At 43.6% G+C, this 19,406-nt stretch overlaps 1 protein-coding gene across 1 annotated transcript in view; it reads left to right on the top strand.

The window, feature by feature from the left end:
* TTC27 (tetratricopeptide repeat domain 27) overlaps nt 1-19,406 on the top strand; it is a 552,249-nt gene that overhangs the window by 452,740 nt on the left and 80,103 nt on the right. The window contains exons 15-16 of the mRNA XM_073672636.1: nt 4,797-4,895; nt 9,520-9,572. Of these exons, the coding sequence (XP_073528737.1) occupies nt 4,797-4,895; nt 9,520-9,572 (152 nt within the window). The remainder of the gene's footprint in view (nt 1-4,796; nt 4,896-9,519; nt 9,573-19,406) is intronic.

Here is a 19,406-nt window from a genome sequence, read left to right as displayed (position 1 = left end):
TGGAAAAAACTAATCTGGCCTTTATATTTTTAAGGCTGATTTAATGATTTGCACCTTGAGGTGAACCCTCTGTATTTGCTCTCATGAAGTTTTCTTTTTATGGTAGACTTGGATACTTTAAGAGAGCTGGAGAGCAAATAAGCTCAAATAGGGTCTTATCCAACAACACTTAATTTATTTCAAAACAGGGAGGAAGAATTGAGATATACTTCGAAACGCGTCAAATACCACATTAATACATCTCTTGGCATTGGATTTTCTTCATTTCTTCAACAGCGTGGAAAACTACAGCAATTTTTCCTTCTTAGAGTTAGATACTGAAACACCTACTTCCTGGAGAGTGTTCTTCACTTGGACGGATGTTGTGAAGGGGGTTTTCTACACCACGGAAAGGATTTTGCAGCTATCCGCCGCAAATGTTTTTCCATGGATGTTTAGGGATTTTTGAGTTCCCAAGCTCACCAATGCGCTCATTTTTTTGCAGAATGTACAAAACTGTTGAATTGGCCACTCCTAACATTTCTACTATCTCTCTGATGGATTTCTTCTTTTATTTCAACCTAATGATGGCCTGTTTCTCTTCCATTGACAGCTCCTTTGACCACATGTGGGTTCACAGCAACAGTTTCTAAATGCAAATGCCACACCTGGAATCTGTTCCAGACAATTTACCTGCTTAATTAATGATATATTAACGAGGCATATCCCATGCAGCTCTTACGAATCGTGGTTCTGTGCTCCTACCTGGGAATGGAGCAGGCCTGGTGCTATGCTACTCCGGTCGCAAGCGCTGCCATTGTCCTGACCCTGGAGGCGGAGTTACTACACGTGCAGGGAAACTGTCCCAATCTTGTGGAGCGTTGTATTCTGGTGTTGGATGTGTGAGGACGTGGGACGCCGTGTCTCTCACTGATTTCTCTGCCCGGGGAAGATGTGACGCTATCTTCCCCAGTTGCCAGGCAACACTGTTTTGTCTGGTACTAAGCAATGGTGGGATTTTGTCCAGCCTGCTGTTGAAGCTAGAAGTGAGTGGCTGTCTGGGGATAATCAACACCTGATCATTAGGCGGGCTATATAATCCTGCTCACTGCTCAGTCCTTTTCTGTTTATTGCAGTTCCCAGTGTGCTTGGTGGTGAGTGGTGCTAGCATTAGTCTTGCTATCTTTTCAGGAGATTTCTCATTTTCTCTTCTGGTTTTATGTCCTGGGGTTCTTGCAGAGGTACTCACCTGGTTCTTGACTAGGCACCAGCTGCATCACCAGACGCCAGCTGTCCGGCGACAGTGGGCTTGGGTAGGGCTCTGTCATAGTCCCCCTTCCATTTACTGGGAGCTAGGTGAAGAGTATTCCCAGTCCTCAAGGGCTCACCTAACTGGGCAGCTTGTGCCAAGTGCATCTGTGGCTGCGCATTTGCTGGTTTGGTGCCAGTCTTGCTGGGTCACTCTGTGAAGCGCATAACAGCAGCCCATTAAAGAGCTTTTTAGATAATTGTCCAATTACTTTTGGTCCTTTGAAAAATAAGCAGATGTAATTCCTAAACCCTTAACTCCAATTATGATATGGGTACTGTCATAAAAATGTTAAGAAAATATTAAGAATTTCTCTCTCCCCCTGAAACCCCTCACTCCCCCCTCCCCTATACTATTTGTCACCAGACCAAGAGCTGGCAACTATGGAGCTGTCTATATGCCAACTAGCACAAAGGGGGCTACTAACCCAATTAGCATACAAGTGTATTTTCCATTGGCACACGCCTGCGATAAATTTACACCTAGGTGAGAAGCATGTACTCCCGGGCTTCAAAAGAATTCTCTCTCACCCCTCGGGGGCCTCCCCCTTTTGCTGAACAGCAATCTTCAGTCTGGCCGGCACCAACGCGAAATATGGAATATCTAAAGTTCTATACCTCCGATAATAATGGGACCCATATATTTAGTGGCAGGGTCAGCTAAGGAACAATATGCATAATTTTCCATAGCTGAATGCCCCTCCTGAGAACGTTAATGCAAAAGTACAAAATAACAGACCACAGCAATGTCATGTGTGGTCTCTAAAGAAAGGCAAATTCATTATGGAAAATATGGTATCACTTTCGGGCTTCTGTGATCAACCAGCGAGAAGTTATTGCAGAAGCCAGATATTTTTAATAAAAATATGAATGCTGGAGCCCATCCCACGTGATGTCATCACAGGGGAGTGTGTGGGCTGGTCCCCCCTTCAGCATAAAAGACCCGACTGAAGATGGGTCAGCACTCATGTTGGAAGTACATATTTATGTGTAACACGGGTCACGTTCGCTGAACGGGCATAGGAGCGCTTCCCTCCAGCTATACTGAATCGTCTCTACGGTCTTTATAGTAAGTTTCTTTTGTTAACCCCTTTTTATTTCGTGTAACTGTATATTCTGTACTGTAAATGTCTCCTTTCGTAAAACCTTTTGTATATTTTTCATAAACGCCTCCCTTTTGGATTAAATATAAAATTTAATAGTCCTGTTTCTTTTGTTCTGTAATCGTTCCCTCCCCCAAAGCCATACGCTACCAGAAAGCAGGCGTCCGACCAGGCCTGTATTATAGCTCAAATTTGGTCGGTGGTGGCAGTGAATAATAAGTGGGCTATCGTGAAGCTGGCAGTGATTGTACTGGGGCGTATACACGTATTCCCTGCATTGGAATCTGGAGGTGTGTACACCATACGCTCACTGCCGATACCTACGTAGTGAGTAATCGGGATCGTGTTCGCGCGAATCCCTACTCAATCCTGACAAACTGATGGCAGCAGTGGGATATTGTGTGATCTCCCTGGTGTTGTCTCTGTCGTTCCCTGACAAGTACCCTCAAATTCAAGTCGAGAGTCTGCACTTTAAGCCTATATTGATTATATAACTGTACCTAAAATGCCAAAACTTGTCACTATACAAATATTTCTGGTCCTAACTGTATAAACTGTGTCTATTATTATATACATCTCTTTTACCTGATGGTGTACTTACTTTTAATATCAGTTTCAGAATGGCTGTATAATCTGTCACGATTCCACCACTCACGGTGTCCTAAGGACGCTGTGAGTGGCAGCTCAGCCTCCCTATGGGAACAAGAGTGTGCTGGGCAGTCAAGTATTGTGAGTGACAGCCCATCAGGGGCATGCTGGGCTGTCAGTATTGTGAATGACAGCCCAGCTGTCTAATCTGGCCTGGCCTTGTGGTTTCTTCCAGGTGTCACTTGTGCTTGGCGATTACCTGGCTATTTAGTTGCCTGGCAATGATCAGACCTTTGCCAGTTCTATCCTTGCTCAGTAGTGTGTTAGTTCTGTGCTCTGTCTTCTGATACGCTGATCTTTGTTGCTGGATCTTGAATTTGCCTTTTGACTACTCATTTGTATTACCCCTTTGCCGTTTGACGCGCTTTGACCTTAGTTACCTGAACTCGAACTTTGCCTCTGACTATCAGTTTGTCTTATCCCTTTGTCTTTGACGTATCCTCCTGGCATTTGTCCTCGGACTCCTAGACTTCCCAGACTCCGTATCATATAATCCTTTTTGAAAGTTTGAGTCCCTCTAGAGTTAGAGCTCCAGTGTATTCATGAGCTAAACTTAATCATATTCCGCCCAATCTGATTAACAATCTACAAATTGTAGTAAGCAGTGTGAGATTTCAACAGCAGGGAGAAGAGACACTGGAGAGCATCTCAATAAGGCTAGGTGAGCTGAGATTCAGTTAAAGGGAATCTGTCATGTCCTCATATACTATTAACCTGCTAATATAGGGTTAATCTACAAGTTAATAACTTTACGGTGGCTGTCTGGCCACCTTACTTAGAGCATGGCTACCTGGAGAAAATGAACCTTATTTCTCCTGATAGCCGCCTTCTTGTAGTCATACAGGCATGCCTGGAGTAGCTTCAGTCACCACTCACAGGATTGTGAGAGGCGGCTGTAATCATGTCTCTGCATTTTGATTGACAGCTCGCTCTACACATATGCGCTGTACCCCATGCTGTCAATTAAAGGGCCAGAGCATACTGGACTCAAAAATGAGTATATAACCATTCTGATGTGGATTTTTAAAGAAGAAGAATAATATTAGCAAATACCTCCAATTAGAAATGTAGTATAGGTCTTCTGATTCACTATGTTGTTTACCCCATGTGCAGGGCATTGCAGTAGCTTAGATATCCATGGTTACGACAACTAACTGTCACTATATGAGTGTTTGTAACCATGGATACATAAGCTACTGCAATGCCCTGCACATGGGGTAAGCGACTTAGCTAATCAGAAGAACTATACTACATGTCTAATTGGAGGCAATATTATTATTATTACATATTGGGATAGGATCTTTGAGATGGGAATATCCTTTTTACTGTTACTCAGTGCCCAAATCTTTCTGGGGAGTATACCCCAAAGAGCAGCATTTTCAGTGGCAAGTACCTAACATCCAACTATTTCCTGCTAGCTGCTTACAATATGAAATGGCATGATATTTAGTGCTCTTATTTTTTTCAAAGAAGTATATAAACTATTCTGCATCCGGAAAAGTCAGCATCTGTGTTTTATTAATGTTTTTTTCAATCTTTATTGGTATTCCATCATCAAGATGTATTTATTTACTGCCATTGATATAGCTCCAAGTACTATACAGCGCTTTACACAGATTATTTATCACATTTGTTCCTGTTTTCAATCATAATTTAATTTCCCAATGTCTAAAATATATGTAGTTCTGAATGAAAAAATCATGTATAGAATGCCCTTCATGTCTTTATCATTCATTTATCCTATTTTGACTTTTCCAGCTTGGAGTATGGTTTTCATTGGGTTGCGCCTATATCACTATACAGGGCTATGAAGGTGCTGCAAGAGCATTCCAGCGTTGTGTCTCCCTAGAGCCTGATGTAAGTAAATCGTTTTACATATACTGAAAGGGGAGATCAATCCAAAACGTACTGTACCTTCTGATATGTCCCTTTAATTTCCAAATCTACAGAGCTGCCAAACCTTAAAGGGAACCTGTCACCAGGTTTTTCCCATATAACCTAAGGCCACCACCACCTTTCTGCCCCATGTGACAGCATTCTAAAATGCTACATATATGACTCCAATTCGCCCTATAAGGCTAAAAATACACCTTTTATTATACTCTCCTATGGGGCGGTCCTGTCTGATGGGCGTCGCTGGTCTTGGTCTGGGGCCTCCTCTCTTCTTGTGATGCTGTTCTCCTTCTCTGCTTCGTGTGGATGACGCATCCTACGTCATCCACCCAGTGTTCCCCTTCGCACTCCTGTGCAGACGTACTTCTCTCTACCCTGCCGAGGACAGACCAAAGCACTGTTTTGCGCATGCGTGGGGAAAGGCCAAAGAGCGCTGGCGCATGCGCATTACAGTACTTTGCTCTGCCTTCAGTAGGGCAGAAAGAAGTGTGCCTACACAGGAGCGCAGAGGGGAACACTGCGTGGATGACGTCATTCACACGAAGCAGAGGAGGGTGGCCCCGTAAGAAGAGAGGAGGCACCGGACCAAGACCAGCAACGCCCATCGGATAGGACCTCCCCACAGGTGAGTATAATAAATGGTGTTATTTTTTGCCTTCCAGGACGAATTGGAGTCATATATATACAGCATTTTAGAATGCCGTCACATGGGCTGAATGCGTTGGCCAAAGCCACTGATAATGGCGTTACTGACTGGAAATCTTTAATGTCAGGGCAGAGAAGGATCTGGCTGGTTGAATATCTCCGGCTCTCTCATAGAGGAAACAGAAGCATTCTGCCGAGCCAAGTGTTCCTGTGTATGGGGGAGTGGGTAGAGATAGCTGTTAGCCAAATGATCGTTCTAGGTTCTTTGTATCTTTCCTAGATATACAAAGTGCTGAAACACTAGGTGACGTTATGGTGTCTAGTATTCTAATATTGAGTACTTTGAGAAATAGAAATTCTGAATATGAATTTTGCAGAGATAAACATTTTCTCTTTTCAATCCGCCGTAACTAAATATCTGTGAAGTCTTGGGTAAATGCATTGCATTTGATACCGAAATGTTCACTCCTAGCTATAATCCAGTCTGCACAAGCGATCTGAATTAAAAGGAAATTTGTTTAGAATAAAAGGTACAATTAAAAAAGACAACGGGTAAAAGAAATATGTACATGAGACCAAACGTTGTAGAGATAGAGGTCTGACATGCCCCCTAAAGGGTGGAGTAAAATGAGGATTCTGTCGTCATGGGTCCTCTGCCCAAACCAAAAGAATATTGCACATGACGAAGAGTGAGGTTTGTATATGTGAATGTGAATGAGCCCTAAACCATCTTTTCGGGAGCCAACAATTGGAGCTGCTACTTTCTTCCAGTTGAATCTGTACTGAAACTTTCTGTTACATTTATTCTTTCTGGTTGATTGAATGGATTTCTGCTTTTTCACTCAAGCAATTTACTTCACAATGGAAGAAGCTGAAATAAATTAGATGCTGTGCTGCACCACAGAGTCTGAAAATACTTTGATTTTTAACAAAGCAACGTTTTCTAGAGCTCTCTACTTTATATTTTCTTCTTAATTAATACAAACCCCCGAGATGTAATGATGGTAAAAAAAAAATAAAACATTTGTGTGTTCTTTGGCCAATTTGTCAGATGGACAGAGAAGTTAACACCTTGCGTATGATAATGTATTCATTTCATGTTAGTAAAAATCGTATCTACTTTTATTCAATGTATCGCTATATATCTTCGTTCTATCTTATGGGCATTCTTACATATATTATTATTGTTTTCTGATTCGGCACCTTACTGGGGTCATGTCTGGCTACCTCTGGCTGTGATTCTGTTCTTACTGTCGTAGCCAAATGTAAAATGCTTGTAGACTTTGTTCCATAAAATTGTTCTCAGAAGTACATTGCATGAGAAAACAAATCCTATTGATGTTCATCCAAAGATGACATAAACGTAACACTTGACTGATCTGAGATCTTAAATGTGCCTCTGGAAGCCCACCTTATTATTGGCTAATGTATTTGAAAGTGACATTTCCATGGCTTTTTATTGTCTTCTTTGCCACCTCATTTAGAGGCCTCCACAGGGTGATGAGTAGTCAGCGGCACATGCCTTGCAAGTAATAATTTAAATGGCTTTCATGCAGAACCTCTGAAATGGTTCTTTTCCTTCTTTCTGTAGTTATTGCACTTTTCCTGTCCCTTTAATAACATTGAGTAGTATCCCATAATTCTACCTCCAAGAAATATCATTTCATTGCCAATTTTGATCTGTGCCAAATAAACCATAGTTTGAAATATGATGGTAAGTGCTAAAGGTAAAAAAAAATCCTTTTTGTTTAAGTGGATTTGTCATTAAGCTATGTTGCTCTAAGGGCCGCTGATACCGGACAGGTCCTTTTTCTGATTAAGCCCACATGGCACCAAAAATATTGTTCCATTTAGCAGATAGGAGAAATCAAAAAATACACTGGTCACCTAGTTATGAGTCCAGTGTCTTCTTAAAGGGAAAGCTTGCGATCACTCTCTTGCACAACTATGTACCTAATGTACTTTTTGATCGCTCCTACTTGCCAAAGGGTGTAATATTTTTGTATAGTTCTGGCTACAAGAAAAGCAGGCCTTTCCCCATAGTATACTACCCTTACACCAGACTACCTTCCTTAAGCCCTTGCCAAGATCAATTAATATAGTTTGTGACTAGTTTTAGTTTGTATAGCAGAGCAGTGGTATAGAAGTGGTTGTGTTGTCTTGTCAAACCCTGTCTGTATGCCCTGTTTGGGATCCCTCTTCCCTGTTTGAGCGGAGAGCTCTTTTGACAGTATATGGCTCCGATACATCAAGATCAACTATCTCCGGTCTTGATTAGGAAGCGTATTGGAGTCAGACGCTCCCAATTCATTAAGAGGAGCACGCCTCTTAATGAATTGGGAGTGTGTGGCAAGTGGCGTGCATCTTGCTACCAATCTTACTCCAGTTAAGGACTGGAGTAAGATTTATGGTGTAAGGAGCGCCACAGCTCGTCATGAATTAAACGAACTTAAGTCATGCCCCTGCCGTACCACTGTCCTGCCCCAACTCTTCTCATTTTGACAGATCTGGGAGAAACTTGCCTGAAATTGCAACTTTTCAAAGCAGTTTATGCTATAATTCTGTATGTAATCAACACTCATTCATCTGAATGGCCACCATGTCATACTAAATTTACAGAAGGAAACAAGCAGCGTGCCACACCTCTCCCAAGAAAAATCAGCTATTTGCCAGTTTCTTGGCAGCTGAACCCACCATGATCTGCTGATTCTTAAATAAATGGTTTGTCTGTGATGACTCCTGTACAGAAATCCCAGTAAGCCAAGATAAAGTATTGAGAATAACAAGAAAAAAATACATTCATTCGCAGTTGCTAGGACTGGCATTTCATATGCCAGTGTAAAAAAAAGATAGTTGAAGTGACTTGCTACAAATTTATTAAAATATACACTGCTTTCAATAAATTTGATACAGTTGAGACAGAAATTGAAATGTAGCTTTGGAAGCATTTTTAGAATTAGATCCTTTGACTGCTAGTCTTCCTGGCAAGACCTCCATTTCATCTAGTCAGAGATTAAAGTGTATGTCACCAGGTTCTTACTGCCCTATCTGAGAGCAGAATGAGGTACAGACAGAGAGACTGATTCCAATGATATGTCACTTGCTGAGCTGCTTGCTGCAGGTTTGATGAAATCATTGTTTTCTCTGCTGCCGATCTACCAGTTCTCTGAACTCTGAGCTCTGTATAATCCCACCCACAGCACTGATTGGCTGCTCCCTGTGTACACTGTGCATAGGCAGTAAGCTGCTTGTCAGTCTTGGGGGCGGGGTTTTACCGAGCCCACGAATATGGGGGACTACCTGGCAGCAAGTTCACCAGTCCTCTAGTGAAAATCTCCAAACAGTGATATTATCAAAACTACAGCAAGCAGCTCAGTAAGTGACACTATGCTGGAGTTAAGGTCTGCTTTTAAACCAGACACAGTACAGAGATGACCTTGTTCCTGCAAGTTTGCCACTAGACACTGCAGATATATCTCCGTGGGGTGTAGGGTCATCAAGTCACATAGTGATAAAGAATGGAGAAGTAGGGACCCAATGCTAAAATTGTGACAGATTGATACAGAATTGGTATGTTGTTCTGAGTTTTTCGAGATTCATGAATATTTATTTTAGAATATTCTTGGGCGTTTTTCGTATATAGATGTAATATAGAGGTTCACACTCCCCATTTCCATTTGGGGGGGTTTAAACTATTCTGTGACTGCAGGAGGACCAGCGCTATCTCCTGAACTTTTCACACATCCCATGGGATAAATGAATACATGAAATTCATGAGCCATCTTCTGATTTTGACTATATATATGAATGATTTAGAGGCTTCCTATACGATAGGTGTGATATTTTATGCAGTTTGGGTCACATTCAGAGGGATGGCAGGAAACACTTATCATAACAGATTGCTTCCTGGATTTTATATGTCATTTTATTTATTTTATTCTAGAATGCTGAAGCCTGGAACAATTTGTCATCCGCATACATCAGACTGAGACAGAAGTAAGTACCCTAAATGGACTGGAGCCAGGCTAAAGCCAAAAAGTCTAGCTACGGTTGTTCTGATCATGCATTTTACAATCTATGAATATGGTTTCTGTTTTTTCTCCAGTGTCAAAAATATTAGGGCTAACAAGAAAAATACCATACTTTGCATGCCGCAGAGCTAATGCTATGATTTAACTTATACATGATATATTAAAATATTTTTTTAATCTTTCCACATACATATTTTGAAGACTATTCCTAAAATACTTAATATATTGAAACCTTACCTTTGGGATTCTTACATATGGAGATGCCACTTGTTTCCTCACCCACCCCAAGCGGGGCAACTACTGCTTCCAAGGAGTGAATGAAAAGAAGTCTACCGGTGTATCTCTTGTACTCTACCTTTGCGGCATATACTCTACAGTAATGGTCTTATTCTGCAGGACCACCATTAGGCATTGCCTTTTGGTGACAGCTACTTCATCTTTACAGGGAGAGACGCTCTCTGATTTAATGGAAAGAAATTATAGATTTGCCTCCTCTGTTACAAATAGAAGACATTTGCTAAGATTGGCATTTCATTTGTCGGTCTTAAACAAAAACCCATTGGAGGAAGATGTGCCAAATTTATTATCTGTTGAACATAATTTTTATGATTTCTGGTGTAATTAGCAGTGAATTTGCTAGATTGTGATTAGCCATGCCAACTCATGTTAAGCTCCACCTTGGTTTTAAAAACTTGTTGAGAGCAGTGAAAAACCAGCAATGTTTCACTTTGTTCTCCAAATTTTGACCTTTTTTTGCAGCTCTTGATAAATTGCCTTCTTATATAAAGTCATTTATGTGGGTTATTTTACTAATGTCATTGATGGTAAATGGCCAGTATCTGGTCTCAATATCAGATTGGTGGGGCTTTGTTGGCTTCAACGTCATAACATCACATAAAAAATGCTATACGGTATATATATATTCCATGTGTTGGAATAGGAGGTGTATATACCATGCGCTCACTGTGAGTTCCCCAATAACTGGCCTAGTATTGGAAACAGCCATGGCCTTGCCCATCACTCGTCAGTCAACTGCGGAACTGTCCTGATGATTGGGGGCAGCGAAGTTGCATCCCCTGACAAACTGGTGGCAGCGGTGGGATCTGTGTGATCTCTCCGGTGTTCCCCCTGACAAACTGGTGGCAGCGGTGGGATCTGTGTGATCTCTCCGGTGTTCCCCCTGACAAACTGGTGGCAGCGGTGGGATCTGTGTGATCTCTCCGGTGTTCCCCCTGACAAACTGGTGGCAGCAGTGGGATCTGTGTGATCTCTCCGGTGTTCCCCTTGACAAACTGGTGGCAGCAGTGGGATCTGTGTGATCTCTCCGGTGCTCTACCTTACAAATTGGTGGCAGCGATGGGATCAGCGTGATTTACCCTGCTGTTATCCCTGACACGGTGCACCCTTCGTTAGGACTGAAGTACAAAATACCGAATTTGAGGATTCTGGGGCCTATGTGTCTCCACTTTTTGGAAGCCCTGATCAGCTTTTTTCATGTGGCTTCTGATGAGGCATCAGTAGCTGAATAAGAACAGTGTTTTTCTAGAGCTACTGCCACTTTATCCTAATGTTAATGGCAGGCATCACACCGATTGAATCCTCCTGATGGGACATTGATCACATAGGATAACTCCTTTAATGCTAGAGGTCTGAGCAGTGGTTCCATTGGAACATATTCTTTTTGTACTAATGCATCTTTTTGCCTTGGATGGATTATGTGCATATCTTAAAATCTCTCTCTATGCATGCTATATATTCTATATAAGGCCACCTTACATGCTGCATCACTGGCTATCATTTGTCAGATCCTTCTCCAAGGAGGAATATGAAAGGTACCTTGCACTTTAGTAATGTCTTCCAGCTGTAGCCTTTGATTAACAGGCTGTATACTCTCACTTCATTCACTTTCAGACCAAAGATCAGACAAAGGGTCGGGGTCTTGTAGAACTCATTGATTGAAAACATTTGTGATTCATTATTATCAGTTCCATTTTCCAGGTCTCTGTTCACACTACCATTATTCTGCTGGGAAATGCTCCATAGCACACGTTACGTGCTAATAAACATGACCTCAGGCATATCTCCTGCCAGAGATGTTGATAGGTTGACTGTTTGCACTTGCATTTTCTGTAGCACAATTTATCATTGGGTCTTAAAAATATGCCATAACGTTAAATCTTTAAAGTAAAAGGATCACAGTCACCTTATTTCATTGTAGGTTTCTATAGCTCTTACTATCGGGGTATAAAAGTGATAGATTATGTTATGAAACAACTTTCAAATCTTGGTTGAGTTCTTTTTCAGATATGGAGCGGGGTGTAAATACGTAATGTAAAGCACCCCAGTGTAATGAGATGGTTCAGGAGAAGTACAGTGCGATGGATGGAGCTCGCTTGCCAGCAGCTGTTGACAGTTCTGTGCAAACATATGCTCCAGATTTTCCTTTACTAGTTTAGTGACTTTATACACCTTAACACATTTAATTAGAATGTTTATTTCCTATATACAAAGTAAAGCACTTTCTAAATATCCTTCATTAAAAAGTTTCTAGTATTTAGGCTATGTTCACATGTGTTTTTTTCTGCTGACAACTTTTCTCTGGCAGGAAAACAGCTGTGTCAAAAATGCTGCTTTTTTTATGTGTTTTTCAGCATTTTTTTCACTTTCCTTCTGTCTCTATTCATGCATGTACATAAAATTCTGTGAAAAAAAATCTCATTCTGTTTTAGAAATAGTGGAGGAGGTTAATTGTTCAGGAATAGTTTAGACACTGGCAATGCATTGAGTTTGTATGACACTATTTGCTTTCACACTATGGGGTCTGCCATTCAGTTTGCACAGGTATTGTTCAATTTCCCACCTCACTGGGCCACATGTATTGTTCAATCTCACAGGTAGGTCAGCTAATGTTTACACTTATACACATCACTAATTTATTTAAACTCTCCTAATGCAAACAACCATCTCAGTGACCAAGACAAGATGGTTAATCACAAAATAGAACCTTAGATACTGCAGTAAGTCTGTAAGTCCTTTATATAGTTGATTGCTTTACAGCAACGTTACAAACCTATCAGAGCTTCTCCTCAGAACCCTTTGCTCTACCGCTCCCTTCTCTCAGTGTTAGAGCTAGCAGCAGGAATGGGGAATAGGTTGTACACAGATCTGCCGTGGACAGGGGAGAAAGCGTCTCGGAGAGGGCACAGAAAACAGGCTACACAACCCCTGGCAAAAATTATGGAATCACCGGGCTCGGAGGATGTTTCATTCAGTTGTTTAATGTTGTTGAAAAAAAGCAGATCACAGACATGGCACAAAACTAAAGTCATTTCAACTGTGAAAACATTCCTTGAAAGAAGACACATAAGGTCAATGTCATGGCCTGCAAATAGTCCGGATCTCAATCCAATTAAAAATCTTTGGTGGTAGTTGAAGAAAATGGTCCATGACAAGGCTCCAACCTGCAAAGCAGATCTGGCAACAGCAATCAGAGAAAGTTGGAGCCAGATTGATGAAGAGTACCGTTTTTCACTCATTAAGTCCATGCCTCAGAGACTGCAAGCTATTATTAAAGCCAGAGGTGGTGCAACAAAATACTAGTGATGTATTGGAGTGTTCTTTTGTGTGTTTGTTTTTCATGATTCCATAATTTTTTCCTCAGAATTGAGTGATTCCATAATTTTTTCCCTCTGCTTGGTCTGAAAAAAATTACCCTTACTGAGTACCACATTTTTAATCTTGATTTCTTTTAGTGTTTCTTAAAGCCCTAAAGTTGCCATTTGAAATGACTTTAGTTTTGCGCCATGTCTGTGATCTCCTTTTTTTCAACAACATTAAACAACTGAATGAACATCCTCCGAGCCCGGTGATTCCATAATTTTTGCCAGGGGTTGTAGAAAAAAGAAAAGAACATGGAAAGGAAATAATTGCAGTTCTGGAGCTGTGCTGATACATGAAAGTAAGTAAAGACAGGATAACCCAGAAAACACAAAGCAATCACATCCAGCATGTATTACAGGGAATGGCGCTCCAACAAGAGAAAAAATCTAAACTTTCTAAAAAGAAAAGAGGATTGAGGACCAAAACTTAGTGCTATTTTATGTTAAATGTAGCCACAAACATATGTAAAAATCAGTTTCAGATGTCGAAAGTGCCCATAGACTATAAAAGTAATGCTAATGATTAGATATAGTGTCCATTCTATATGACGTAACCAATTTGACTTCAAACAGATTTTAATTGTGTTGTCATTTTCTGAAGGGTGGATCAGCTCTTCAGCGGTCTGTTTTAGTTCGTACTTGTAGTTCTCATGAAATACTGACAGCAGACATCTTGTCTCAGAACTCTGCCTTTCCTCTGTTAATCATCCTGGAAAGGTAGTGATACATTTTTACACTGTCAGCACTGATTGGATAGTGTCAGAATATGTGGGGATAGTCTCCATTATCAAGTAAAGGGGACACGCCCAGGAAGAATACCAGTGGAATGATGCAGTGCAGAGTTATAAGATTGTTTTAAGGTTATATACTATTTACTACAATAGACTTGTAATGAGAGATGACAGCCCTTCCTTAAGAACCACAATACAATCTACTTTCCCAGTGTTTTTCTGTGTTAAATCAGATTCTCTATATTACACTGAACAGCGGCTTTCAGTAAATGTAGCTTAACTACCTCCATTTTTCTAGTTTACATTGTGTCTCAATTTGCCATGACTTTTAGCATCCATGCTTACTGTCAGTGAATGAAAACAAGACTGAAAAGTCATCCTGACCTTGTCCTGCTTTCATTGGACACAATGCACACAAAGAATTGCTTAGTACATAGTAACTTTCTAGAGATGTGTAAAGTTAAAGGGGTTCTCCAAAACTATTCCCTGACTGCAGTTTGTTTTAAGCATTGCTGACCCCCCTCTGGTCCACTGCTGCTCCCTGTGTTTGTTATTGTCTGCAGTGCTGATGTCATGTGAACAGCGCTGCAGCCAATCAGACAGCTGCTGAGCTCAGTTATTGACTGTAGTGCTGTTGACGTGATATTAGAGCTGCAAACACCAGGAGAAGTGGTAGAGACTCAGTGCCGGACCCGGGGAGAATGAGTAAGTCACAGTTTTTTTGTTTTGTTTTTTAAACAAACTGTAGCCAGGGGAAAACTGGAAAACGGAAACCCCTTTTATACTAGATTTATATAAATTTGAGGTCTCTAACTATAAAAATAGAAGCTGAAAAGTGAAGAATTAATTAAACTCACAGTATATTGGTAAGTGAATTCTAATAATATATTATAAGGGTGTATTCACACATTATATCCATTTTTTTGTACCATGTTGTAAAAATTATCAGGAAGAAGCATCATGCAGTTACAGTCTAATGATGAGATTTCTTGATATTTGAAGTTGGCAGGTTTTGAACTAACTAAAGCTGATAGTTAACTATTGTTGGAGATGTAAATACTTTTATGCCAAAAAATGACAAAAGTATTCTCGGAGTGATACCTTTATTATCTAATCAGAAAAATATATATATGCAAGCTTTCAGAGCACAGAGACTCATTCTTCAGGCAGGTTTACAAATGAATTAATAAGACAAAAGCACAAACACTTAAGAGTTATTATAGCAGGACATTTGCTCATGAGGTGTAAGGAGTGATGCCTCCTAATGATAAGCCAATTAAATCAAATTAGGATTTTTCCTTACAAATGGAGAGGCTGTGGGAAGGATTAATTATCTGGAGTCCATCTGGTGGAGATGTGAATTATATCCATGTAGTGAGTCATAAATCCAGGTGGTAAATTGAGTTCTGTTGTCAAGAAATTGAACATTCTTATCAGTTTGCATTCGCAAATTTTTCTCTCTCTGTCGTCCTTAGGCTATGTGCACACGAAGCGATTTTAATTCGTTTTTGCGGCATATTTTCGCTGCGAAAATGCATTAAAATCGCTTGTAATAGGTCTGCCATTTACTGCAATGCAAATCCGCATGTGCTGTACACATCATGCGGAAATTTCCGCTGTGAATTCGCATTGCGGTAAAACCCGCAGCAAGACCAATTCTAATACGATTTCGCTGCGAAATCTCCGCCATTGACTTGCGTAGTCATGCGTATCTTATGCGACTCTCCTCCAGACCCGGGTACCATAGTACCTGTAAGTAAAAAAATAATTAAAATAAAAAATAACCTTATACTCACCTTCTAATGGCCCCCGCTCTGCTCACTGCGTCGCTGCTGGCTCCGTGGCGGGTACCGGTAATGTAAAAGGACCTTACATGACGTCAGCTGTCGTGTGACAGGTCACACGACCGCTGACGTTGGCTTTCGCGTGACCTGTCACATGACTGCTGACATCATGGAAGGTCCTTTTACATTACCGGTACCTGCCACGGAGCCAGCAGCGACACCGGGAGCAGAGCGATGGCCATCAGAAGGTGAGTATAAGGTTATTGTAGCATCGGCGTTTCTGCCTCCTGCCGGGCAGAGACGCCGTTCCCCTCACCGCCGCGGTCCTGGTCCGGCGTCTTCCTGCTCCCCTGCTGCTGTGGTGCGCACTGCGCGCAGCTTCCCGGGTACTGTGCTTAGGGCGCGCGTACTCCCTCCCTCTTAAAGGGGCCGCGCGCGCCGTCCTAAAGAGTCCCCGGCCAATGGCCGGAGGACTTCTCCTATATAAGGCACCTCCTCCAAAATGGAGGTGCCTGTGCAAGGTTGTTCCATGTGCTAACACTTGCTTCAGCCCTCAGGTCCCGCTGCCAGTCAGTCCTGCCCGCCAGTCTGTCTAACAGTCCAGCCCACCAGTCTGTCTAATAGTTTTGCCCGCCAGCCTGCCAGTTACCTGCCGTGCCCGCCAGCCTGCCTACCTGGAGCACCTGCCAGTTACCTGCTGTGCCTGCCAGCCTGCCTACCTGGAGCACCTGCCAGTTACCTGTTGTGCCCGCCAGCCTGCCTACCTGGGGCACCTGCCAGTTATCTGCCATGCCCGCCAGCCTGCCTATCCGGAGCACCTGTCTGACTATCTGCTGTACCTGCCTGCTGATCTACCCGGATCACCCGTCTGCCTTCCTGCCGTGCTCATCCGCTGTACCGGTCAGTTCTTGTCAACTGACCCTTGGGAGTCACCTGCTCTCACACAAGGTTGGTCCAAGAGTGACACCTGGTTCACCTGCCCGGACCCTCCCTGGTTCACGGAGTCGACTAAGCTGCCGTGTGACCTGGGGCAGGCCGAGTAGGCACTTAATCACGCCCCTCTGGTCCCTCCTTGCACTGAAGCACAGAGGTTCCACCACCCGGACCCTTAACAGTTTGCACAGGCCATGGAACCCGGTGGCCCCCAGGCTCCTCCGCTCTCTGACCTGTACCAGGAGGTTTAATGTCAGAGATCCCAACAAGAAACTATCCTGTCCTATCTGCGGACTGTCAACTCCCACCTGGACACGCTGTCCACCCCTTCTGTGTCCATCTCTAGCCGAGCAGCAACCGCTCTGGCGGTTCCTCAACCCAGTGGCGCTGTGGCACCCGGCTTTGGACCCCGTCTCTCTGCGCCTCCACGTTTTGGTGGTGACCCCGTCTTATGTCGGGGCTTCATAAATCAGTGCATGCTGCACTTTGAACTCCTGGCACACCAGTTCACCTCCGACCGGGCCAAAGTGGCGTTCATCATGTCTCACCTCACCGGGGAGGCATTGGCATGGCTAAACCCTCTGTGGGAAAGAGGGGATCCCCTGGTATCCGATCTTCTGGCTTTCCTCGCTGCCTTCTGGAAGGTCTTCTATGAGCCCGGACGAAAATCTTCTACTGCCTCCTCACTTCTCCATCTCCGCCAAGGGAGTCTCCCTGTGGGCCAGTATGCCATACATTTCCGAACCCTCGCATCTGAACTTGCCTGGAACAACGAGGCCCTGGTGTCCACCTTTTGGGAGGGTCTTTCCGGTTGGATCAAGGATGAGTTAGATCCCTTCCACCCTGGACGACCTGGTGTCATTAGCTACCCGGATTGACATCCGTTTTCTGGAACGTGCGAAAGAGACTAACCGGGAGATAAGATTTCCGCGTCTCGCTCCAATATTCCAAAGGCCAGCCTCGCAACCAGCAATTCCCCAGGCATGTTCGTCTGAGCCTATGCAATTTGACCAAACCAAGATGGTCAAGTCTCACCTGGAGACGCGCCGAGCCGAGGGGAGTTGCTTTTACTGTGAAAGTATAGAGCATCTGATCCGTTTCTGCCCCGTGAGGCCGGGAAACTCCAGTGTCTAGGACTGCTCGGAGAGGTCATCCTAGGCAAGAGTAAATCCTCTCCGTCCTTGACTCTGTCTGTTTCTATTTCCAGTGGTGAGATCCACTTCTTCGAGACTGCCCATCTGGATTCTGGAGCCGCTGTTGTGGAGCTGTATCAGATTCCTACCGTACATCTGGCTGAACCGTTGGCGGTTGCCTCCGTGGATGGGAGGCTTCTTCCTGAGACCATCTTGCTCGTCACAGAGTCTGTAACCCTTCAGGTGGGAATGCTGCACTCGGAGAAGATCTCCTTTCATGTGCTGTCCGGTCTCTCTCACCCCCTCTTGCTTGGTCTACCCTGGTTACAAAGACATGAGCCCATCCTGAATTGGAGATCTGGTGAATTGCTCCGTTAGGGTCAGGAATGCCATGAGTCCTGTCTGGTTCTGGTTCGTCCTGCTCGACCCCCTTCTACTCCGGCTAATCTACCTGGTCTGCCGGCACCCTAATGGTCTTATGCAGACGTCTTTGACAAAAAGGAAGCGGAGACACTACCACCTCATTGGCCGTATGATTGCCCCATCGACCTGGTGCTTCTCCTCCCCGCGGGCGAATCTACCCCTTGTCACTGGCTGAGACCCGGGCCATGTCTGAGTACATAGAAGAGAATCTTGCTTGGGGATTTATCCAGAAATTACCATCAAAAATAAGTACCCCATGCCTCTCATTTCGTGGCTGTTTGACCTCCTTAAAGGCGTGAAGATCTTCACCAAGCTCGATCTTCGTGGGGCGTACAATTTGGTCCGGATCCGCCAGGGAGATGAGTGGAAGACGGGATTCAACATCCGGGACGGTCACTACGAATACCGCGTGGTGCCCTTTGGTCTCTGTAATGCTCCAGCCATCTTCCAGGAACTGGTGAATGACATCTTCCGAGACCTCCTGTATTCTTGCGTGGTGGTGTACCTGGACGATATCTTGGTTTTCACTCCGGATCTGCCCTCACACCGGAGGGATGTTCATCAGGTTCTGCTAAGGCTCCGCTAAATTCGAGAAATGCCTCTTTGAGCAGACTTCTCTACCGTTCCTGGACTATATTATCTCCAAGACTGGTCTGCGGATGGATCCCGAGAAGGTGTCTGCCGTCCTAAAGTGGCCCCGACCGGAGGGGTTGAAGGCAATTCAGCGATTCCTGGGCTTCGCAAACTATTACCACCTCTTCATTCCTCATTTTTTCCTCCCGGACTGCTCCCATCTCCGCGCTCACCCGTAAAGGAGCAAATCCCAGGGAATGGACTTCCAAAGCGGAGAAGGCCTTCGTCTCCCTTAAACAAGCCTACTCCTCAGCTCCTGTGCTGCACCGTCCGGATTGCAACAAGCAGTTCTTCCTGGAGGTTGATGCATCCTCCTCCGAAGCCGGAGCGGTTCTCACCCAGAAATCTTCCTCCAGGAGAATGATAACCTGCGGCTTCTTCTCCAAGCTCTTCTCCTCGTCCGAGCGCAACTACTCCAGAGGAGATCATGAGCTGCTGGCCATCAAATTAGCACTGGAGGAGTGGCGCTACTTGCTGGAGGGGGATCTGCACCCGGTGGTCAT

This window comes from Phyllobates terribilis, unplaced genomic scaffold, assembly GCF_046119375.1.
Source record: "Phyllobates terribilis strain yellow unplaced genomic scaffold, ASM4611937v1 Scaffold_3__8_contigs__length_932513732, whole genome shotgun sequence".
Lineage (NCBI taxonomy): Eukaryota > Metazoa > Chordata > Amphibia > Anura > Dendrobatidae > Phyllobates > Phyllobates terribilis.
The sequence above is the reverse complement of the archived record's forward strand: the minus strand, read 5'-3'. Positions and strand labels throughout refer to the sequence as shown.